This window comes from Perissodus microlepis, chromosome 23, assembly GCF_051167445.1.
Source record: "Perissodus microlepis isolate ML-2025 ecotype Zambia chromosome 23, ASM5116744v1, whole genome shotgun sequence".
NCBI lineage: Eukaryota > Metazoa > Chordata > Actinopteri > Cichliformes > Cichlidae > Perissodus > Perissodus microlepis.
Genome location: NC_140482.1, coordinates 38,023,365 through 38,047,792, shown reverse-complemented (window position 1 = coordinate 38,047,792; position 24,428 = coordinate 38,023,365). Strand labels below are relative to the sequence as shown.

Sequence of the window (24,428 nt, the reverse complement as noted above, 5' to 3'; positions counted from 1 at the left end):
GGATAGCAGGCTTTTGAGTGTCCTTGCAAAGAAAGGTGGCTATATTGGTCGCTGATTTGTTTTTGAATGTCATAAATGTATATTTGTGAATGTGGAGATGTTATATTGGTGTCACTGGTAAAAATAAATAATTGAAATGGGTATATAGTTTTTTGTTAAGTTGCCTAATAATTATGCACAGTAATAGTCACCTGCACACACAGATATCCCCCTAAAATAGCTAAAACTAAAAACAAACTAAAAACTACTTCCAAAAACATTCAGCTTTGATATTAATGAGTTTTTTGGGTTCATTGAGAACATGGTTGTTGTTCAATAATAAAATTATTCCTCAAAAATACAACTTGCCTAATAATTCTGCACTCCCTGTGTGTGTGTGTGTGTGTGTATATATATATATATATCTCTCATAACCTGACAATAAAATATAATATTGGCCATATTATATTTACATTACCAAAGTGACATGAGTTTAGTCTCATGAACAACATTAGCTGATTGTTATTTACTAATTAATCTTGAAATGACTGTTCAGAACAGAAATGAAGTCCAACAATCATGTTTTACAGTCCCGTGGTCTCAGCCTCAGATACTCAACTAATGTGTAGTGTGTTTGACTACCCTTAAAAAAAAAAAAAAAAAAAAATAGAAAAGAAAAGAAGCTGGGAACAGGAATTTCTGCCATATCTGAATTCCCCTTTTTGTAAGTTTCAATTTGTTGGTAATTTAAGCACATTCAAACTTATTTTGTACATTTCTGCAAAGCAATAGTTTATAACCTGAACAACAAGCTGACTTTAAAGTCTGTGTTGAAGGGAACAAATAAAGCTGAACTAGGGGTCAGTCAATTTTCCTTCAACCTAAGTTCTTAAGAAAATACCTTCATTTTTAAAAAAAAAATTTTTTATAACGTAGGAAAACTCAAATCATGCTGAAAAAAAAAATAAAAATCAAGTAACCTGGACAACCAACAGTAAAATGCTGCCCCCTGGTGGGGAGAGCTTGGAATTCTGTAAAGAGTAAATGCCTTAAGAACAGGTACTTTGTTTCAGTGAGTGAGCTGGTTTAGAAAGAAACTGATTATATTTTGTTATAATGGGAAGTTGCTTCCAATATTGATTATAAAAGTTGACATTTAAATATCAAAATTTGAACCTTACCATCCAAAAGAATCTCAGTGTATTTGAGTGTAACCAATTAAGCTATAGTGCTGTTAATTTCATTTACAAACCCCAAAGAATAAAATACTTAAATACGTTTCCATTAAATCACAAGACCAAACATTTTCACTTTAGGATTGCTTTCTATCGTAGCTTACCATTTCTAAACCACTTGAGTAGCTGTAGTTGAGTAACAAGACCAGACAAATTTTAATACCTTTAATTTATATTGTGCAAGTTGTAAAGAGATGTTGTTCCATGTAGAAGGAAAGTACAACAATTGACACAATTCTGGCTGACTAGGTCTCTCAAACTGTGCAATTCTGAAATGGTAATATCCAATCACAACACTACTCTTGGTTAAATGGAATATATGGCTTCTGAGTCATCTATACAATGAAGGGGAAGAGACAAGGATCCAACAGTCGCACACAACCAGTTCTGATCACACTGAGCAAATAAAACTAAAACCAATATTTGTCAGCAATTTGCCTGTATAAGTGTGTAGCATTAAAAGTTGCATTTGACAAAAGCAACATATCTCTTGCACTTGGTCCTTAAACTTCAACCGTGTATGTGAAGTCGGCAACAAAAGCATCGATGAGAAACGCAATCTAAAATATTTAAATAGGGAAAAGCTTAAAAAAAAAATCCTATTCAAAACACTAGTTTCTTGTGGTAATAAAGGTAGCACACATTGAATCTTAGCCATTATTTCTGCATTTTAAGCAACACATTAAAATTTAGTGGTAGGTAACAAAATGCAAAAAAGACAAGAAATGGTGGTTGTTAAGGCAAAGTGTAAAACTCTGCTAAGGGAGGTTTGTGGTGGTGAAGGGACAGAACATGTGAATTCAAATGCCCTTCATTATTTTATATTCAGAGTGGCAGTGATTCATTAGGATCAAAACAACTGCTCAGATCCTCTAACTGCATCTTGGTTCGATTTATAGGTCACCATTTCAGATCGGAGAATATAAAACCAATGACTGATAACTGAGGTCAGTGCAGGAAGCATCAGCATTAACAGAATATAACCACAAACTACGCATTCCTCATGTGAACACTAATGATTTTGCAACAACACACATACACACGTGGCTAGAACAGCATTTAAAAACTCATGCAATATTTGCCCCATAGTCTCAAGCAGAAATTATTTCACACTATGTTCTCTGGCTGCACAATATGGAGAGGGATATAGAAGAAACCAAACCAAGAGGAAATCATATTCTTTTAAACATTAAAACACCCAAGCACAAAAAGGTACTTAAAATTGCAAGGTGCACAGTATATTGTGCCACACAGCAGCTGAATCCTGGAGTGTCGTCTGGACATCCATCTATGTAAGAGGGAGGAGAGAAAGTTTTATTTAAAAACTCATACGCACACACACACGCACGCACACACACACACACACACACACACACACACACATATATCTATCTCATTCCTTACAAATAAATTTGCAGACAGACTAGCCCACAAAATGCATTATTAATTTTAACAATTATATTAACTCACCTCTTTCAGCTTTTAGTTAGTTAGAGTTCCTTTGCCTCACATTCTTGTCTTTGTGGTTTGCATTAGAATTGCTCTTCCTGAAACACATTTAGCAAAATGAGCTCCAACAGCAGCAAAACCTTGTGTCAATTTTATTGCTATAGCACATTTAAAAGCAACAAAGTTGACCAAAGTGTTTCACAAGGTAATTATCAAAGATTTCACTTACAGAGGAGCAGATCCTGAGTCATCATCTGGACAGCAAAAAAGGATCAATGACAAATGGAAAAAACAAAACAAAAACAAAGTTAAAATGTTTTATCTCTGATTGGTGTGAGAAACCCACGCCATCCCCAGCCCACAATGATAGTAGCAAACGTTTTAATCGGTAACATGACTGCAATGGTGTTATGATTAAATCCAACTAAACACAAATAGAAGCATGCCCACCTGTTGCATTTCTGACATTTACATAAAACCCATTTAACAATTACAATCATTTGTTCTTACTCATATCATATAATGTGGCTTTTGGCAAGTCGTGTAATAATGTTTAACGTGAACATTTTTTTTGCACTGGCTTGATTCCCCCCTTTGTATCACAGAGGCTCATGCAATTCAAGCAAAGGAAGACCAAAGGAACACTACAGTGCACTGCTGTGGTAACAACAGTAAACACCTTTAAAGTGGCAGAGCAAACACACATCCTTGTATGTCCTCTGGCCATATTCACACCCGAACAGCATGTATTCACAGTATGGCAAAAAGTAGGCTACCTCTGCAGCCAAATGATGAATGACACAAATGGTATATGACATACTGATCTTGAGAAGGTTGCCTATTATGTATCATGCATATAGTACAAGATGCACAAAGCATGCAGACAAATAGTTGAGACCTCTTTTCAACCTACCCAAATTCATGTCAAACCATTAGAGTAGTTTAAGTGTCTCATTTGACTCTTTCATTGGCTCAAACACACGTGTTTAAAAACCAAAACAAAGTGAAAGAAATATTTGAAGTTTGCGCTGTAAGATTAAGGGCCAGTGAAAGAGTGAACAAGTCTTTGAGCGCATTCCTCTTAGAAGTGGTTACTATGAAAGCAGTTCATTCAGACTCCCACTGCCTTTTCCACGCGGTCATCTCAGTTCAACCACTTCAGTCTGACATGCAGTTTTGTTCACTTACCAAAATGCAAAATCAGCAGCGAACAGAGAAGTAAAAATGTAAATAATAAAAAAATAAAATAAAACTTCTAACACAGATTTTTTACACAGTGGTGGCAGCTATTTCCTGATCTTTATTTTCAAAATGAAAAATAATAGTTAAAAAACAAAAACAACAACAAAACAAAACAAAAAAATCCAACTACATCCTACATCTCTCCATAAAAACCAGCACGTTGCTTTCATAGTCTCAAAGGGCATTCAATTTTCTGATCTCATTGCTTAGTACACTAGGTCTACAGTTTGAAGTGTTCTGGTTTTAATTGTAGTTAAATGACTTATGAAAAAGAACAAGTCTTTCCTGCAAAAAGAGGAGCTGCAGGTTGACAAACAGCCGGTAGCTGGTATTACACAAAAACTATGGAATAATAAAATTGTATGTAGTTTTTTCTACTAAGAATTCCTAATAATATCAAAATGGCCCAAAAGGTTTTGGAAGTCACCAACTATTGCAGCCAACTGGCAAAGGTACTTGTGAGGAGTCACTACATAATGACTTCAGCTTATGCTGATATTTGCAAAGGAACTGTTGAAATCCCAGCATTTTCTTCATTGCTAAAAATCAAAGATGAAGGCAGTGTTGCATCATTGTGCTAATTGCAATTTTAATATGAACTAAATAAGGATGTAATGAGTGGTGTAGGGGACATAGCATACATACCGTCATTGACCTCATCAGGCTTTCTCCTCTTCTCATAGATAAAGATTATCGTGACAAGGATGATGACCTCTGCCACGATGCCAAGAAAGGGCCAGAGAGCAGCCAAGCGACTGCGGACACGCAGGTTGATTTTGTCAGTAGCTACGCCGAGTTCGTTACTTCCAGAGCAAATGTAGTGCCCGAGGTCACTGTCGATGTTCAGGTTGTTAATGGTCAGACTGGTCTTGTTGGGGGTATTCTTGATCTCATATTTGTCAGTTCCATTGGTGATACTCTGAGGGTTAGTGAATAACAAAGTGGTTAAAACCCAAAACATGTTTGTCATTCACTGGCAAACTAAGCCAGAATTATGCACAGTTTAGTGAACTGGAATATGACCATATCTACAGTGAAACATTAAGACTGCTGATGATAATGAGGTTTTTTTTTTTTTTTTTTTTTAATATAATCGTAATGCTCAGGTATGCACTGTGAGAGCTTGTAGAAATTTCAACTTGAGACAATATTAACTAAAGTGTTAGTGAACATTAATATCATTCTGAGTGTGACAGAAACTCACAACTTGGGTTTCCTCGTCGTTCTGCTTGAACCAGAGCCAATCAGTAGGTAGTGGATATCCATGACTCACACAGACCAGCATAACTTTGTCATTTTCATTGCCGTGCTCAGAGTGCTTGTAGGCAGCAACATGGGGAAGTGCTACAGCAAAAATAGGTACATTGATTCAAACTACAATATGACAGTAAACAGTAGATTAAATAACCCCATCACTGGGAAAGAAGCCATTTCACATAATTATTATAGGACACCTAAAAACAGAAAGCAATACATCATTTAAAATGCTCTCAGACATATTTAAGTTCTTCAAATAATTCTGTTATGTGGATACTGATTTTTCCCCTCACATGCAAGTAACATCCAACCAGTTTGTAGCTCCAACAATATAGATTTTTTTTATAAAAATAATTGAAATAATTGTGTTAATTATGGTGAATATTAGCAAAGCACAATCATCAACAAACATCATCGAAATAGTCAGAAATAACAGGAAACGTGTATTCACTCCCAACCTGCAAAGCTCCTCTAGAAGTCAGGGAGGAGAAAAAAAACAAAACAAAACAAAAAAACCCCACCACTACACAGTTAATGTCAATTTCACATTTTCAAGCATTCAGTATGACAGCATAGATTCATGATAAAGACCCTTTGACCATTCACCAGAGCACAACATAACGTACCACATGATTCCTGTAACCTAAACCAATAGTTCGAGATATTGCAATGTAGTACAAGTCTATATTTTTAATCTGCAGGGTATTATATAAAAACTATTTAAAATTGAACAAAAAATGTTAACTTATCTCTGAAAACATCTTTGATATGCAACTCTCTACTTACTTCTGACTTCAATGGTCTGCTTCACTTCTGGATCAGTCAAGAACACGCATTCATACTTTCCACTATTGGTATGAGTGATCTTCTCCAATCTATGGGAAGAAAAAGAATCATTTATATGAGAATAGTTTAACAAGCTTTGTTTTTTCTTTAAGACATTAGTAGCCAACAAGTGACTTAGGACCACTGCTGAAACCCCTTTAATGATGGCGATTAGTTTTCCACTCTGCCAAGTAGAAAATTCACAATAGATCTCCATTTATGCTCAAGAGCGTGGTAAAACTAAAGCTGCTTATCCACCCAGCAAATATTTCATATTTTCCCCCTTTATTACAATCGACCTTTTGTTTGGTGCTACTATCCTGTACAATCCTGCATTCTATCTCCAATGGGGAATTAAGGTCAAGCAAAGTGAGCACACAGCTTTCACGGCTGCCAAGACTACCAGTAAAGCTGCACGTCTATGCAGTCCATCTCTCTGCTAATCAAGAGCAGTGAAATGCCTGTATGGTGCCCCTAGCTCTGCTGCTAAAGCCAAAGAGAAAGTAGTGAGAGGGGGAGATCGTAGACAAAGACGAGAGAAAATGAAGGCTAGCAAAAGGCATGTATACCAAACATAGCACTTTTTTAAGGCACAGCAATGGTAAATATTTACAAGCCAATTATACTTTTCCAACAGAAGCCTTTTGTGGGCCAGACATATTTAACTAATTAGAAACACTGAGTGACTAAAATGATTGGCTAAGGTCTCTCGCTTTACCAGCTTATGGTAAACAGCATAATATTCTGCAAGACCAGCAGGACAGACCTGCCTACATGGTACATGGATGCTTTTTTTTTTTGCTTACTTGTGGGTAGTGTGATGTATGTTGCCATCCTTTTTGGAGCTTTCAATGATTTTGCCATTAAAAGTCCAGTGGGAGCCCTTACTGAACATGGCGGCATCTGTGAGGTTGCAGCTGAGCACAGCAGAGGTTTGGTTGGTGACTTCAGAAGGTTCAGTGTGGATGTTTGGTGCTTAAATTGAGTATAAAAAAAAAATAAAATTAACTTAACACATTATTTATAAATATACCAAGTAACAAACAGCATTGGCTTCAAATGCATCATTGCCACTGATTGCTTATAAGATAGTTACAATTTACATTTTGATCTTGACACTCAACAGCTGTCTTTAAAAGAAAAAAAATCTATTTGACACAATGACATCACAGGGAGGGAAAAATGATAGAAAACATCTTCAAAAGAAAAAAATTATACACATCCTGTGAAAAATTCCCTGTGGTTCTGTTGGATTATTCTAACGAGTCAAATAACTCCACATCTCAATTTAGAGGCTACAACATAAAAATGTAGTAGAAATTCCATGTATATGACAATCCTATGCGCACACTCACCAATGAGCAAGGAGTGGGGAAAAAAAAAACAAATAAAAAAAAAACAAAAAAAAAAAAAAAAAAAAAAAACAACAACCTTAAAATTAAATGTAGAGGCAAACTATCCGACTTGCCTACTAGCCTTAATGTTGTCAGGTACACATTTATGTGTCAGTTTTGCTAAGACAATTGTTGAGTGTTGATTGGTCAAAGAAAAATCCAATGATTTCCAACTAAGCTTTAACATGTTCAAACTACTTTACAAGTTTAAAGATTAATAAGACGGGAGAAATAAAACAAAACATGATGACAAATAAACCATGAAAACAATGTGACACAAGCACAAGTTCTATACAGGTGCACAGAACTTTCTGAAAAAGGTGGAGAGCTCCCCTCCTGGGAGGGAGAATGGGAATTATACTGGAAAGGTAATGAGCTACAGAAAGGTCATGGGGAAAAATTATTTAATTCATGCAGAAGAAGCAACAGCAATAAAAACTGTAAGTTTAACAGCCAATTGTGATAATGGTGAACTAAAGATGTTTAAAATGAAGCTCCAATTGGATAAAGCAACATTACTCCAAGTTCACAAAAAAGAAAATAAATAATTAATACTGGGCCACAAGGCAGAAAGATGCCCCATGGCTGAGAATCCATTTTTACAGTTAGTTGCCATCTTCTGTACCTACTGTTCAGTAGGCTATAAGCCACAGGGATGGTCTACAAGCATGAACAATAGGGGCATTGCCAGTGTTAGTACCAATTAAGGAAAATGCTAGCAAATTAAATTTCTAACAAGAAGCAAAGCTAATCTGACGCCCCTTTTTTGGTTTTATGACTATAAATAGTTAAACCGATCAAATATTACTTTGCTCATGTACAGTAATATTCCTGAAGGAGCCATTTGCATATTTCCAACCTTATGACCAGTATTATATACAAGAAAACCTACCATAATACTACCCAAGCCTTAAATTGAGAGGGGAAAAAAGGCATCAGATTGAACATATGTACTGTGTCAGATAATACAGGGTTAGGGAGCTATGGATGTCATAAGACGAGGTTCATGTTCTACTAGGGAACAACCTTGGACCTTCTCAGGAAAGGAGGAGGAGTGTGTTTACTGGGTGAAGCAGGATGGAAAGTTCTGGTCCGGGAAACACGGCAGAGGTATGTAACAGGAGATTAATGTCCGGGACTTAACTAATGAGGAGATAACAGTCATCTACTTTGACTGGGGGTCTCCTCAGGTTCACTCTGCCACTCACTTTCAATCACAATAACGTTTGCCTGCGAGCGGATCCACTTGATTTTTGGCGTCTTCTTCAGTTCATTGCGGTCAGGGTCGTTGGAAGCACGGCACTCATATGTGCCAGAGTCTTCAAGGGTCAGGCTAGTGAGGTGAATGGTGCTAGTGGCATGTGCTATATATGTGGCATTTATTTTCACACGGTCGTTCCGTGCCCCATCAAACAGCTGAGTAAAAGTCTCATTTGGCTCCTCGCCCTCTACAAACCACCACTGCACCTCAGGAATAGGGTTCCCTACAACCTCGCAATGCAGCTCTCCACTGTCATTGGTTAGCTTCATCTGAGACAAAGGGGACTTGATAAAACCCGCTGAGCACAGTTTTAAAGTAAGCCCAGCAAACAAATTGAACATTTTTGAATGTGATGGGGTTAAAGCAAACCAAATGATTTAATGAATTGATGGTAGAGTGCAATGGTGAAAAAGCAACAAAGCAGGAAAGAGAAAGAAAAACAGTTAATACACAAAGGAAATAAAAACATGAAAGTAAGCACACACACACACACACAGAAGAGAAAAAAATAAAACAGATCAGAGCATCATGTTCACCCAATTTCTGTAGAAATGTTTGTAATCATTTTGTCCTCTTATTAATGCTGGGTAGATTAATGAAAACATTGATATCCAATATAAGGTCTGTAGGTTCTGACTAGCTTGTATTGACTGGGCTGGCTCTAGGGGAAATAGAGACAGTATAACACTCCCTTAAGCTAATCAAGTTTTAGATAACTGTTACACTTAATCTTGTGTCCATCTAGAGATTTAACCCTCTGGGGTGCCCAGACGCACTGGCGTGTCCAAAACACATGACCGATTTAAGATGAGGAACAAGCAACAAGATGCAGCCACTCTGAGTCTCCATTTAAACTTATGTTGAACAGACTTCACTATATACAAGTTGTTAAGTTGTGTTGATAGGCTACATAAAGTGAAAGAGCAGTATCAAAAGCTAGTTTTGAGACGAAAGATTTGTGACATTTGGTGTGTTTGCAGTATATAGTTATTGTGTAGTTTATTCGTTTGTTTTGTTTTCTGTCTCAAAACAAAGAGGACACTAGTGAATGCCAAAGTTGTTGCCAAAAAGCCCCATAAAGGCAGATTTCAATGCAAATCTGTCTCCAGGTAGAAAACAGGATGAATGAAACACCTTCTGTTGTCAAGCTGGCAGGTTTTTGGCCTGTGATGTGTTCCTGTGCTTGTGGTGGACAAAAATTATCTTGTGGGGGTATCACATAGGGCTGGGCCATATCATACCGTTCATGGTAATACTGGTATAATGTTGGGCAACGATAAGAAAATGAAATATCGCGATAGGATATGGGTAAAACGTGCATGCGCAGTGCCTTTGTTTTCATACGCACATGGCGGAAAAAGCGTGCCGGCGACAGAGAATGAGAAGGGCGAAAGCGGATCGTTGAATGAAACTGATGAACCAGAATTGTTTTGTAAAAATGCTGCAACTTCAGTGGTGTGGAACTGGTTTAGCTTTCGTCCATCAGATACACAACAAAACACTATTTTTGGTAGAGAATGCTAGCGGGCCGTCGTTATTACCATGTTTTTTGGAAAATACGGCACACTTGAAATCAATCCTTTGATTTTTCTGAAAATCAGTGCCCCTTTTAATCCCATGTGCTTTATGTATGAACTCTGGTTGTGTTTACTGACCCCGAAACGATTTTATATGGTACACGGCGCTCGAAAATCTGTCAAATGTTTTAGTACGACTTTGCTAAGCTACGAACCTGCACCGCTTGATGGATTGTCAGAGCGTTGCAGCTATCGTAGGCAGGAGCCTCGCGGAGTGATACGTACTGTGCTTCAGCATAGTATTACAGTATTGTGTGTGTATAAACTCTTTTTTAAGGTTTTTGGATATTATACATGGTTATGCTGAGGATATGTCGGCCAATTTCTACTGGCAATGCCTTTTGGTTAAACTGTCAGCAAGGAATTTGCACTGTTAACTTTTTATATAACTTTAATGCACATAAAAAACAGCTGCTCAAATAGTTTTAAATGGTTGTACACAAAAAAAAAGTCTTTAAAATTTGTTATACATTTTGCATTAAACGTAAAAATAAATAAAATTTCCTACTTGGATTTTATGTCTTTGTGGTTTTTAGATCAAGTAAAGTAATGTTAACCAAGGCAAGATAAATAGTTTTTAAATGTGAAATATAAAGGTAAAATCAAAAGTAGTCAAAAACGGCCAATTACACCCTGGGCCCCAGAGGGTTATTAACCAATTTGAGTAACTTTGTATGTATTCACACAGGCTCTGTGTCGAGCACGAGCAAAGTCCAGTTTGTCTGATTAGTGTAACCCCTGCCATTGTACTTATAGCATGATTGCTAACCATTAATGCTTCCTTCAGCTACATTTAAGGAAAATTATTTAATTAAAAAGAAAAATCTCTGATAATGCTTTGAGGGACACTGTGTCACCGCTTTCAAAAACATCTAATTAAGCTACAAAAAGCATAAAATTATGACCCCCACTGTGCTATGGAAGAATGCTTTTCCTAAGTATGTGATCTCTCAGTCACACTGCCAAGAATGGCTGACAAAGGTAGGTGCAGACAACTGTTAATGATCCTTCAATCCTTGAGGCCAAAGGCTGTGTTTTCATCATTCTGGTGGAAGCTGAAATTAACTGTGACCATGTTTAGGCTTTTGAAATGGGGGTCAAACTGCACCACTGCAAAGGAAAGACTTTTGAAAAGTTTTGAAATGTGATTTTTTTTAAGCTGTATCTCCAAGATCTAATTAAGGCAAATAAGGATGACCAAGCTGATGTAAAGCCAAGCCACAGCCAAACAAATTTTCTGTCAATTTTTTTTTTAAATTATTGTCTGGACTCTGAAGACTGCTGAAATGTGTTGAAATAAAATTTGAGTCTTTTGTATTTTCCATTTGTTTTTGATCAATCTAATTTATAGGATTCATTGCTCTGTTTGTTAATATCAAGTGTAGTCTTTGTAATCCAGTTGTACACTGGATTACATAGACTAAATGCCAGCGTTAAGTATTAGCAGTTACACAATACCTTGGAACGTTTCGTCTTTAAAAAACAAAGCTTTCCCAGGTCATCCCTAAAGGTAGGTGGGAAAAAAACAAAAAACAAAAAAACCCACAAAAGAAGCATGCAGAAGCTTTTGATGAAATTAACACAATTTACAATGAATGAAAGAACATGAAAAAAAGCAGATGAGGTTGAGATGAAAATGTTTTTGAATGAATGAAAAAACTAAATTATGGGCATATAACCCATCTGCTGCACAAGGTTCAAACAACAGTTCAAATGGGTGCTTCTGCCAGGCTGGTCAGTACCAAAGTATTGATAAGCAGATGGACATGTGGTGTTACTATTGATACTCGAGTGCCATTAAAGCACTCCAACATAGGAATTTGAAAATATCAACTACATGACCCCTGCCGGTGTCATATAAACACATTTGTCACAGAAATGTTCATATAACACTGCACATACCACATGTTAAATCAGTTTGCCGGGTCTGGCTAATGTTAACAGCGCTCAGAGCCTGCTGTTCTTGCAGGTTAGTGTCCACCAGCCTGTACAGAATGTGGTTATGCATTGCCCTGGTTGAGGTTATGTGCCAGTTTATGCCCACCCAACTTGTATGAAACTGCTCATCTCAACATTAGAAGTACTAATTAACTGCATGGGTTTGCATAGCCGCTGACCTAGTTAATGGTGTCAAGAGCTGCTGGACCTTATACATGTTTAACTTTTGTTGTACATTAATGAAATACAGATTTTTTTTTCAAACAGGTATATTTCAAGTGTCCACTGCCAAGAGTGGCAGAGTTTAACCACCTGCAAGAAGTGCTATGTCTAAAGGGGTGTCCCTGGACTCTAAATGTGATCATTACCCAGACACCACTTGGATGTGGTTAGGCTTACATTCTCTTCAACTAAAACTACAAAATTTCCAATTTAACAATAGATATAGACCAGACAGAAGAAGAACATCTGTGAAGCTGTAACAAGAGCTGCGGTTTCCTAGTTTAGAATGGCTTCTCCATGATTACCAAAGGTCACCTTAAAAGCACATGCTTTTTAAAAGTTCAAAATTAAATATAGTTTAGACCTCGGCCTCAGAGTGACAACATGAATGTTAATGCAATTCACTACAAATAGCCCTCTGCACTAATAACATGAGAATCAGTCTGATGTGCTACATTTCTGTGTACTCAAAAAAAAACAACAAAAAAAATAAACAGTACATGTGGAGGATTATTTGACAACAAGCTAAAACCTGTTAGGCTATTTTCAATAGCCACATAAATATATTGACGCTTTTACACTGAACTGTCCATCCCAATTTATGTTTTTTAGTCACGTGACCATCATGGAGATCTTGAGGCCACAACATTATTCCAGCATGTGATCACTTAACACACCACAGTACTGCACCTCAGGTTAATATTCCATCTGTTTGAAGAAAAGAGAGCTCAGAACATATTACAAAAAAAGAAGAAAAAAAACTCTTTACAATCTAAAGAAAGCTCTCACCCAAGTATTGCAACAACTAAAAATAACATAGTCCTCCCAGTAGTCTATCCCAGTTTGGTGATACTTATGTGAAGAATCCCCCTCCATACATCAGAATGAAAGCAAACAAACAGTCAATGGATCATTAGTTGCAGGATCAAAACAGCTTTACCGAGTACTTGTGAAAAGTCAGTAATATATTGATAGATGGGGACTAATGCAAAAAGCCACTAAACACACTGAAATGTTGTCATAGTCTACATTTTGCTAGTAGTCATTAACAAAACGAGTTGCTAGTCCCAACTGAATAGCTATTCGACCTATTAACTGGCTTAGAATAGGGAGACCCAGCCTTGCTTTGTACTTTACTTGGAGGTTTGATGTAATAACTATGTATAGAAGGTGGTTGTCTGTGGTTCTAGTAACATATTATTATTATTATTATTATTAATAATTTAAAAATAAAAAGGCACAAAACTGCTAAACGGATACAATGAATACACAGGTCATTTAAAGTCTTTGTTTAAGCATGTATTAAAGAAAAAATTGTTTGGAAATAATTTCAATACAAATAGCCCTCTGTTTGTAGCATATGCCTACATAAATAGGTCTCACTCCCCACCCACCCCCCAGATTTTGGACTATGGATCTAGAGGGCACTAATCAAATAGAACACTTTGTCCTCTTTAATAATTTGGCTACAGGAGACCCATAAAGGATGAACGTGAACACTCAAATGGATAGGAGGAGAGAAAAAAATCTGCCACCTTCAGCACTAATGCTTAGACGCTTTTATCATTAAAGCATAATTTTACTGAGAGCAAGTTAAGCAGACTCAAAATGGTGGCCAATAACAAAATGGGTGTGTTTTGAACACCATTCACCAAATTACTTGAACTGAATACTGAACAACTAATGTGTTAAAATTGCTTTTTTACTGCTTGTTTGCCCCCCCTCTCACTCACACAAAAACAACAACAGTCTTATCTACCCGTCTACTCTGTAGCCTACTTTTCATGCCAAAGTTAAACTAACAACTAACAAGGAGGTGAAACTCAGGGGAGGTCTAGTGTTACTCGTGATCTGCTCCAGAACTGTTTTTTCCAAAGCAGAAAACAATGAAAGGCATGAGGGCTTCTGGCTCTGGCTTAAGTGCATGTACACATAACAACCAAACACACTGTCCACCGGTACAAGCTCTACAAAATTTAAGGTTCCAGTGGTTTTATCCTCTACTGGTAATCAAATTACTAACATTTTACAAGGTCTCAGTACACGGAGTTCCTCATTTCTCTGAATTGCCTTTGTGATGAAATTCTGAGCGGAAAATTAGTCATCTCTACTAAGTAGAGCTGATCAAATTTGTGTGAGCCAAAATTGAACATTTAAGATAGTTCATTAAAGAAATTTCAAGACCAGAGTTGTTCCATCTTCCAAAGAGCCTCACCTAAAATTACCAGCTCATAATGACAATGCTACACATCGAATAAATACAGTCTTGTGACGCCTCCAATACTGGAGACGGGCTGGGTCAACCGGCTCACCGTCTACATTTAGTGTGAACATGCTATCGCTATTCAAGCTGAGCAGTTTTGATGTTGTAAGCCATGGACGGTCATTAAGGGACACACAGAAAGGGCAATTTTAGTCTTCAGTAGATTGAGAAAACCGAGTGCTGTGTTCGTTAAAAAAACCCCACAAGATAACGAACAGTACGAACTGATAGCAAATGTTTAGAACATTACGCAACTTCCATCTACATTTGAGCAACGTAAACGATTAGAAGCAACTTGAAACAAGCTTATTGATCCACCATTTGTTGTAAATTAACATATGGCCCACGTGACCTCACATTTACTATTAGCTAACGTTTGGAAAATCTTAAAATAACATCACCCAGAAATTGTTCGAAACAAGGAGCGTTCTAAATGAACAAGAAAGAACGAGGCGAAGGAGATTTGTAATACTAGCGATATATACCATATGTCACGAAGCGGTTGGAAGGGTTTTTATGTATCGCAAAGAAGCAAATCGGCTAGCTAGCAACAATGCTACGCCTATGTTTTCGACATCATGTTTCTAACCGTTTAAGGACAGCTTTTAGGTTTTTATATAGAACGGCATTCAACACCGAGAATGAAAAATAAAATACCAAATGCGACAAACATTACTTTTACAAAGCAGGGACACTGAAATCTAAACAAATAAATTAATAACGATAATATTCGCAGTCAATGCAAAGTCTACATCTTCGAACAACATGGCTGACACAGAATTCTTACCTGTGGAGGCATCGGCTCGCCAACAGCTCAACAGAAGGGCAGTGACAGCCCACAATAACTTCATTGTTGATAATAAATATTTACTAGGTCGTCGAATAACCTCAACGTTAACTGCGTTTAGCTGAATGTTCTCTCCGCTGATTGTACGGACTGAATGCCCGAAGCTGAGCCGATGCGGTTGTCCTCTAGTTTTCACCTCACGCACACGCCCTGATCAGCACGTACACCGTGACGTTTTTAGAGGCGTGGCTACTTTTTTGTATAGTTCATGCAACCCAAAGTAAAACCTTGTTCCATTTTTATATTACATTTAATAAAATTCTATTTTTGTTTTAGCATCACAATATCTTAATACATTTGAAGTTTAGCTCAAAGCTAATCACGCCACCATTCTGAATCGCAGTCTGAAACGGAAACTCATCTAGATAAGACGTTCAAAGTATGTCAGTGTTTTTAAGGAGATGTTTACATAAATTAAATGTAAGGAAAGGAATCAATAGCAGAAAATAGAAAAGAAGTATGAATAGAACTGCGGTGCCTATGAGGCAATCTAAAGCAAAAGCAGGAAATAAAAAAACACAGAGGAAAAGACATTAGAAGAAGAATAAAAAATTTCAACTAGTTTTGTTTGGGAAAACACATCCAACCTAAACGCAGGCTGTTCTTCACAGGTAAATGGCTAGAGTAAAAACAAATGGAGTTTTGGAATTAATATTAAATAACATTTAAATAAGATAATCCATCCATCCATTCACTTCTGCTTATCCTTTTCAGGGTCGCGGGGATTAAATGAGATAATTCTTCTGGAAATATAAAAAATACTCCAACATGAAATATTTAAATATTTTCATTTTATTCAGGTTTCTGTTATTAAAAGATTTGCAAAACCTGCAGCTCTAGAAAAATAAAGCCACTACATATTCACATTGTCTTTTTTTTAAAATCATAAGTCTAGACTTTTAACCGGCACCAGAACCACTGAATCTACAGCAACCAAATATTTAATAAGCCTCATATATTCCAGCTTCACAGCTAGAAGGCAAAAAAACAAGGTCAACAATGTTTTGTATTGTTTTTTTTTTTAAAGAAAGATTATGAATCTGTAATTTCCCCTTGTGAGAGCAAACTCTGAGCTATATGTATTCATCTGTCTTCCAGTAAGATCAGTGTTCTGTCCATAACAATGCCCTCTTTGAACATAAAACCCCTGATGTGAAGTACAATGTAGAGGAAATACACCCATATGGCTAAACAATTAAAGGAAACAGAATTTATTGGCTTCTTGATAACATTAGACAGGCAAGTACACCAGTGAAGGATTTAATATAGAATCTGTTTACTAGCTGCATGCCTTTGGACCAGGCCTTACTTTGAAAGTACAAAATTATCACAAAATCTTATTATGCATTGAAAACAGGTCCAGCAGTGCTCACTAATGGGGTCATTGTTCCTTGGTTGATGCTTGGCTGTTCTGGACAGCTTTGAAGGCGTCCAGGAACAAATAATTTAGACTGGGAACCAGAACAACTTACAACTTAAAAGTTCACCATATCATTAGTTTTTTTTTTATTTGGTACTTGAACAAAAGGGTATCAAGAGGGTATGTTTTAACCTCTCCTCTTTTAAAATGACCCAGTTTTTATGATTACTGCACTACCATTTAGTTTTTAAACCACAGCACCACAGTCAGAGTATAAAAAAATGAATACACGTAAAACACTGTTGTTGTAAGACTTATTGGAAAGCCTTTAGAGTATTGTAACCACACCCTAAGAATGACTTGCAGGAAATGAGTGCTAGCACCCAAACATCTTTATTTTCATCTGTTAGACAGTTTTGTCTGTACATGATCATACTGCAAATCAAGAGGTATTCAACTGGCAACTTTTGAAAATATTTATGTTTAAATTAAAATGCACAGAAATGTTTCAAAACGTATCACGTGTATCATATGTGGAAACATGTTTTATGGTTGCAAATATAAATCATGAAGTATGTGGCAATTGATAAAAAATTTACTGCAATTTAACAGATCATTTCAAGTGCAAACAATGGTACCTGTGTGATTCAGGTAATCTTAAAATAGCAAGTACAGGTTGACAATAAAATAATTATAGAAACTATTGTCATTTTTTTTAAAGAGCTAAAGGGGTCAGATATAATATTGTTTCAATGTAAGTTCAAAGTGCACGCTTAAGCAGTGCACTATAGTGCATTTTGGGTCATTTAATATGTGAGATATGAATGCTCCTTAAAAAGGGACAGCTTTATTATTCTCTTGCTTTACTGAAAAAAGTGGGTCATCATAAAACAAACAAATCAAGAGATTGAAAAATGAGAAATAAAAAAAGAACAGCAACTGTCTTGTTCTAGTTTTCTACCTTTGGATTCTTTTTTTCTCTTCTTGTATGAGGTGATTCAGGCAGATCAAGCCTCTTTAAGTATCCATGCTTCTATGCATCCTCCCTGACTGAAGGTGCACTCCAGGCCTCTGCCCTTCCTTTGTTCAGTATCCTGATGAAGGTGGGAGCAACAGGATGGGCAGAAATACATGGGCCTCATGTATCACTTATCCGTGAATCAGCGTGAGTGCTCCTGGGGAGATGCACTCAGGTTTCGGCCCTTCGGCAGGGAGAGGATGGAGGTCACTGCTCTGAAGTACAGCAGCCTGAGAGCTAAAAACAGCTCATGGGGTGACACATGTTCTTCCTACGAATTATCTGTGGAGTTCTCATTGCTGGTTGAACTTGAGGACTGGGGTGTTGAGGAGGATGATGAGGAGGAGGAGGAAGAGGAGGAAGAGGAGGAGGTAAAATTCATCCCTGATAGTTCTGGAGGGTTTGTTGCTGTGTTCTGTCCACTCAAGCTTTTCCTGCACACTGGACAAGTGTCATGCTGGAGAAAAATATAAAACCTTTTTAGAGTCCCATTTAGCCCAATGTTTCAGTCAGCAACAACTGAATATTTACTGTAAGGGTAAAGAATACTGAATAGGTGATGTCTAGTACCTGTTCCAACCAAGGGACTATGCAATCATTGTGAAACATGTGATTGCATGGGAGCTGCCTCACATTTTCACCAACACTGTAATCTTCTTTACACACTGGACATTCCAGTCCTGAAGCTGAAATGTCAAAAAATATAGTTAAATATGGTGCAAATAGGTCAACAGTTAGTTCTGGATGAAACTTTTACTGACAGGCAAATAGCATTAGGACTTATTTTTCAGGAAAAGCTCCATATTCTTTAATATCCAGTGGAAACATTTGTTAAGTTAGGAGCAAGTATATTCCCATTATTAGTATTTTTAAAGTAAAATAGTGACTTAGAATACCCTAAAGTTATTTACTTAAATCTACAAATAAATAGTCATACTTGATTAAAAAGAATAAGTCAAACAACTGAAATCTGATGACATACTTGCAATAGCCTGCAAAGCTGTTTTAACTTACCAACATGCTCATCTGTAATTTGTACTGTAGGAAGACTTTTTATTTTATCTCTATCAGCAGGTGGTGGTCCTGTATTCTCAAACTGATTTAATAACTAAACATTAAAGAAAGGAGAATATTAGAAAGGAGGATAAATTGAAAGACACATTTCATTCGCATGAGTATCTACAATGTTAATACAATCACTTAAAAAACAAAGTTTCTAAAATAATACCTGTGTTATAATAGCATCTAATCCATTAGCACCCCAGGCATAGTCCATAGGATTTGAGTGAAGAACACCCCTTTAAAAAGAATGGGACATTAGAACAAAGTAAGCACATTTTGGTGTGAACTTCCACTCTATTTTAACACATCTATTTCACAAACTCACCAGGGTCCAACACCAATGTTTGGCATTGCCGTAGGTGCAATTATTCCATTTACTAGCTGCTGAATGATTCTATGAAAAAGAACATAAAAAGATATGACAAAGTAGGAGGCAGGAATATTAATAAATTGCCCAGCAAGCACAAACAAAACAAAGCAAAACACCGCTTCACTTCACAATCTGCACTCTTTACCCCTCTAAAGTGGGAACTCCCTCGTGTCTCCCTGCTTGTCGTCTTGAACCATGGCGACTTCTTGGTTGCCTGGCACCATATCGTTGCCGAGATGCAGCTTCCCTTTCCCGACGGTTTTCAGCATCCCTGTTATCCTCTGTTGCGAGTCCAGCCCCAAAGTCAAAGCTATCATCAAAGACACCCAGGGCAAACTGGCCATAGCCTGAAGGGAATGTAAACAGGTGCTGGTCCGCATTCTGGGACACAAATAAATGAAAGCAAACACACTGACTTGGTACAAACAAGTGAAGCTTTTGGAATACAAACACCAAACTTTTACATTCAATACAAAAACACTTTGAAAGTTAATGGTTTGGTTGATAATTAGGTCAAGGTTCACCAATGGTACAGTCACAGAATGCTGACTTGCAGCATTTCCCTGTTTACTGATCATTAAAGCCTGAGTAACTATCACTTTTAAAAAAATCTTTAGATTACTGATGCCTATTTTTAACAGGGAAAAGTAAAGCTAGACAAATTATTCAATAAAATACACTGTAAAGCTCAAAACTGCAGCTTCAAAAGTTAAAGTGCAAACTCCAAGACAAAGTTCATCATGCATGATAACATATTAGCACAAACGTCACTGGAAGCAGTTTTAAGAAATGCTGACTCTGTTACACAATAGTGTGCATAACAGAGTCAGAGCGGTACAAAACAGGGGGAGGTTAGATGATAAAGACAGAGTCTGAATAAAGAATGGGTTAGAAACCTCAAATGGTTGTTGATTCTGGGGCCCACTGGAGATGGTAGACATGGAGCCATTGTCAGCACTAAACAGGGGAACATCATTGAGAGTGTTATGTTTAGACCCAGTGACATCAAAGGAAATGACCATGTGTCAACGTTTTTATCCTTTTATATATTTGTAATGTTTTGCTGCCATTTCACTTTGTTTTCTAGATTATTTACTTTTTGCAAACTGTTACCATGTAACACTTACAGGATAACATCATTAAAGACACCTAAAAAAGGACAAAAACTCATGGCCATATGTTGATTACATCAGATTAGTTATTAGATTTTTTAGGCCACCCTCTAATGGAAGAAAATAACACAATCTTCCATTTCACAGTATATGCAAAGCATATACGGAAACATTTATATTTAAACAAGTGAATTAGTTTGCTTTCTATTTCTGCTACTGGAGGTTTCCTAAATTTCATCATCTACAACTAATTATGGAATGCTCATCCTACTGATTTTCTAATAAATATATATATATATAAAATCAGAATCAGAATACTTAAAAAATCCCTTTAGGAAATGATGTGATTTATTTCTTTGTTCCTTTCGAGAAATAGGAAATATACAGACATATATCAACAAAAACTACTAAATTTGTTTTACACAGGGTTAAACTGTGTTCAATATACACTTTTTACACACCTTCTTTCTTCCAGCAGTTCTTCAATAAACCCTGACTCACATCTTGGACATGTATACTCCTGTAAAACAAGACAGTAGTATGAGCAAACACATAATGTTGTTCTCTGATTGTGAGGAAAAAAAACCTTTCAATTCTAATAACAAGATGTACATTCTTTGCGAAGTGTAATAATTATTGCCATTCATGTAACATTATTCCCTACAAAATACTTTCTTTGCTTCCTCACTCACAATTTACAAAGAGATAAATTGATTTATCTGCAAATGCTACATACTATTTTAACTGTAAGAGTTAATGCATCTGCAGCCAGCATTGATTAATACAATTTATTTTTCATTCAAGCTATCCAGAAAAAAAAGACTGAAAACAGACAAAAGGCAACTTTAACCTTTAATCAAAAAATGATCACATAACTGCTTGTCATTTAAATCTTACATATTTGCAAGTGACTCCACAGGCTACATCAGGGTATATGTTAAGCAACTTATGCTTAACATATACCCTAGACTGGAAAAGCTTACTTTCAGGGTTTTGGTTAAAAAAAAAGAAAATCAATTGCAAGTATTTTCACCGATTACTTTCGTTTAAAGTGTGATGGACTGTAAATAAAACAGTTGTTTAAATGTATTTTATTCTAATGTGGTGGGACGTGTTAGTGCAGTCTATGTGCTGCTGTTGTTTCTAAAAGGAAAAATAAATAAATAAATAAATAAATTAACTTGTGTATGGTTATACGTGGGTATAGAGCCTGAAAGAATAAGATCATGCGTACAAGAGGCGGAAATTAGCTTCTTTCGAAGGGTGGCTTGGGTCAGCCTTTGAGACAGGATGAGGAGCTCAGTCATTAAAGTAGGGGTCAGAGTAAAGCCACTACTCCTCCACATCAAAAACAAGCTAGCTACGGTAGATGAGCATCGCAGTAGGATCCCTTCTAGGTGAGCTGTTTCAGGTCAGCTTAAAAAAAATAAAAGATGTCTCTTTGATATATATATATATATATATATATATATATAGTTTTAGTTTTTCTCACTTAATTGGAGTAAGTGTGGTCATTTCAGTTTAGTTCCATGGTTTAAAAATTATTGGGGTAGGGGGTTATTTTTTAAAGGGAACCCCGACTATTATTACAAGTTACTCTAAATATGTTACAAATTATATCCACTACATAAAAACATACTTGAGAATAACTACAATTTTTTTGTTATTCATAAATCTTTGTTGTTTAAAACTATTTTGGAGCCGTGGGAGCAGCCATGTTTTTTCGCATACAATGCATTCTGGGACGATGACGTGCATTGGTTGTCGGTAGTATAGGTGCTTTCGTTCAGCTAACCTGTTTTGTTTTTTAAAGTGTAGCAACGGTATTAACTAACTTGCCTATTAGTGACCTGGTTACGATTTGGTAGAACCACCGAGATAATCCATCCACAATATAAGGTTAGTTATTAATATACTGCTGCTGCATCGGCTGGGCTAGTTACATCATAAGGGTTTAAAAACTGAGCTTTAAAGTGATTAGCGGTAATAAAAACCGTGAGAAGCCGACAGTGATCACTGACTGTTTTAGGGGATTGTTGAGATTAAATCGAATAAGATACAAAGCATTGAAACGTGTTAAAAACACAACAGTCTTATTAAATGCAGACTACTTGAAATGTGACTCCTCTACCCCCCCCCCCCCAATTTTTGCACATGTCGAGGAGCGTGTCAGGCTACATTTCACTGTGTGTTATACTTGTATAACTATGCATGTGACAAATAAAGAACCTTGAACCCTTGAACCTTGAACTACTTTGGGCCCGGAAGCACGATTCATAATGTTGTGTTGTCATAATGTTATCACTTAAAGACCGGATACCGGTCATGGAGGCTAACAAGGGCCGCCCAAAGAACATCTGGATTAAGACATACGGCTTCAAAAAGTTTTGGTGCTTTACAACAAACGCTCTCAGTCGCCGTTGCCATTGGCAAGCAGTAGCCGCATAGGCACCAGTAGTTTTCCCTCACTCTCTCGTCCTCGTGTGGCGGATTGTTTTCATCTTCATCTAAACTAAGTGCTGGTTGACTATTTTCATTCTCTCTCTCGGTTTGCTCTGGTTCAAACTGGAAAGGTTGAACAGAAGCCATTTCCAGTGTGCTGCTAACTGGATGCGGTGCAACCGTATGACATCACTACCCAGAGTGCATTGAGAAGTAAATAACAATGGCGACCTACTGGTAAATCGGTTTTATATAAAATGTGCTTAAAAGGAAAACATTTGGTGTATTTTAATATCACACATGTTTTATTGAAAGCACAGTACATATTTTAGCGCAAACATGTCTTAATAGCCGGAGTTCCTTTAAGTTTTTGACATGCATTTGTCACGGTTTACAAAAACGATAAACGAAGTTCATAACATCTGTTACAAAAAATCGCATTTACAAATATATTTCTAATAGGAAAAATTATGAATAAAGTCATTCCCTACACATTTTCAGTATAGTTTAATTTGCATTACCCAATACTGTTCAAGATATTTTCTGTCCCTTGTGCCCCGTTTTTATCTCAGTTAACTGAGAAGACATCAAAAACAGAAGTGGAAGTCTGACTGGTCAAAATGAAATTTTATCACATACGTTTATATAGCTTACATATAATCCATCGTAATATGTATATATTGCAATGTAATATACATTTATATAATATCAGTAATATCAAAACAAATATGAACAATTTTCGATATTATCAACCAACACTAGTGGAATGAATAACAACTGCAACCAGTTACACTTGAATTATGTCCTTCAAAAAAGCCAAGAATAAAAAGTCACTAGTTGTTCACATGTTAGAGACATACACAACAGCACATTTCAAGTCATTTCCACCACCCTACACAAACCGTTAGCTGATATTTGACACTCTAAACGGCACGTTTAGCATCCTGTGACAGATCCTTTCAGCCGGACTGACAGAAACATGCACACAAGCGATTAAAAAAAACTGTTCAGTTTGAAAAGAATTTTCCGATATAAGAAAGTCCCGAAGTCTATAATTATAAAGATTCCAATTCTACCGTTAGTTACTGCTAGTAAGTGTAACTAGCGGTCAGGCTAATACCCATCGAAATCCCATCAAATAAGGACCAGCATTTTTTTAAAGATATTACAAATTAGAAATCCATCTGTCAGTGAGGCTTACGCAGTTTGACGTTGTATAACAGCCGATCCTCTATTTAGAGGAGTAGCTAACTAAATGGGCAGGGTTGGCGAGATAAACGCTACATCGTAGGAATCTGCTAATACCGTTAGCATGCTAATTGTTGTCCTCTTACTAAAACAATACATAAGAAAGTACCGCCGATGCCATCGCGTTTTCCGTTTGTCCAAATTTTATTCTCTACAATTTTTATCCACTACACTTACGGGAAGCCGAGGACTGATCTCTGCTGAGCATCTATGACAGAAAAACCGGCTGGGCCATGGAGGAGCTTCAGCCATCATTAGCTACTAAACAGGTAAAGAGGAAAAACTACGGAGCACCGAAAAGGACAATCAGGACACCACGCGAACTTG

At 36.8% G+C, this 24,428-nt stretch overlaps 2 protein-coding genes across 3 annotated transcripts; both read right to left on the bottom strand.

Annotated features, from left to right (window-relative positions):
- Positions 1-1,364: 1,364 nt before the first annotated feature.
- On the bottom strand, positions 1,365-15,658 carry bsg (basigin). 2 transcript variants are annotated; one of them, XM_084920452.1, is made up of 9 exons: positions 15,430-15,658; positions 8,590-8,940; positions 6,794-6,962; positions 5,949-6,037; positions 5,110-5,249; positions 4,551-4,824; positions 2,893-2,917; positions 2,685-2,761; positions 1,365-2,502 (listed from the first exon to the last, which is right to left on the bottom strand). In XM_084920452.1, exons 1-8 carry the CDS (start codon positions 15,491-15,493, stop codon positions 2,701-2,703), a joined length of 1,173 nt encoding a protein of 390 aa, XP_084776578.1. In that variant the 5' UTR covers positions 15,494-15,658; the 3' UTR covers positions 1,365-2,502; positions 2,685-2,700. The 2 variants fall into 2 exon arrangements, with proteins under 2 accessions (XP_084776578.1, XP_084776577.1); XM_084920451.1 differs by lacking the exon at positions 8,590-8,940 and having other exon boundaries at positions 15,430-15,651.
- A 602-nt stretch (positions 15,659-16,260) lies between these two features.
- On the bottom strand, positions 16,261-24,396 carry LOC146362087 (E3 ubiquitin-protein ligase RNF126-like). Its single transcript, XM_084920450.1, has 9 exons — positions 24,279-24,396; positions 20,873-20,931; positions 20,196-20,256; positions 19,445-19,680; positions 19,255-19,323; positions 19,096-19,165; positions 18,882-18,975; positions 18,438-18,553; positions 16,261-18,324 (listed from the first exon to the last, which is right to left on the bottom strand). The coding sequence occupies exons 1-9, from the start codon at positions 24,354-24,356 to the stop codon at positions 18,139-18,141; spliced, it is 969 nt and encodes a 322-aa protein (XP_084776576.1). The 5' UTR covers positions 24,357-24,396; the 3' UTR covers positions 16,261-18,138.
- Between the last annotated feature and the right edge of the window lie 32 nt (positions 24,397-24,428).

What these genes read in the sequence shown, in the direction of transcription:
- bsg (XM_084920452.1), bottom strand. Translation starts at nt 15,493, where the DNA reads ATGAAGTTATTGTGGGCTGTCACTGCCCTTCTGTTGAGCTGTTGGCGA. An exon ending in GCGAGCCGATGCCTCCACAG is followed by an intron (nt 8,941 to 15,429) that starts GTAAGAATTCTG and finishes AACTGTGCTCAG; the next exon opens with CGGGTTTTATCAAGTCCCCT. An exon ending in GCCTGATGAGGTCAATGACG is followed by an intron (nt 2,918 to 4,550) that starts GTATGTATGCTA and finishes TTTGCTGTCCAG; the next exon opens with ATGATGACTCAGGATCTGCT.
- LOC146362087 (XM_084920450.1), bottom strand. Translation starts at nt 24,356, where the DNA reads ATGATGGCTGAAGCTCCTCCATGGCCCAGCCGGTTTTTCTGTCATAGA. An exon ending in GAACTGCTGGAAGAAAGAAG is followed by an intron (nt 20,257 to 20,872) that starts GTGTGTAAAAAG and finishes TCCCCTGTTTAG; the next exon opens with TGCTGACAATGGCTCCATGT. An exon ending in GGAGTTCCCACTTTAGAGGG is followed by an intron (nt 19,324 to 19,444) that starts GTAAAGAGTGCA and finishes TCTTTTTCATAG; the next exon opens with AATCATTCAGCAGCTAGTAA.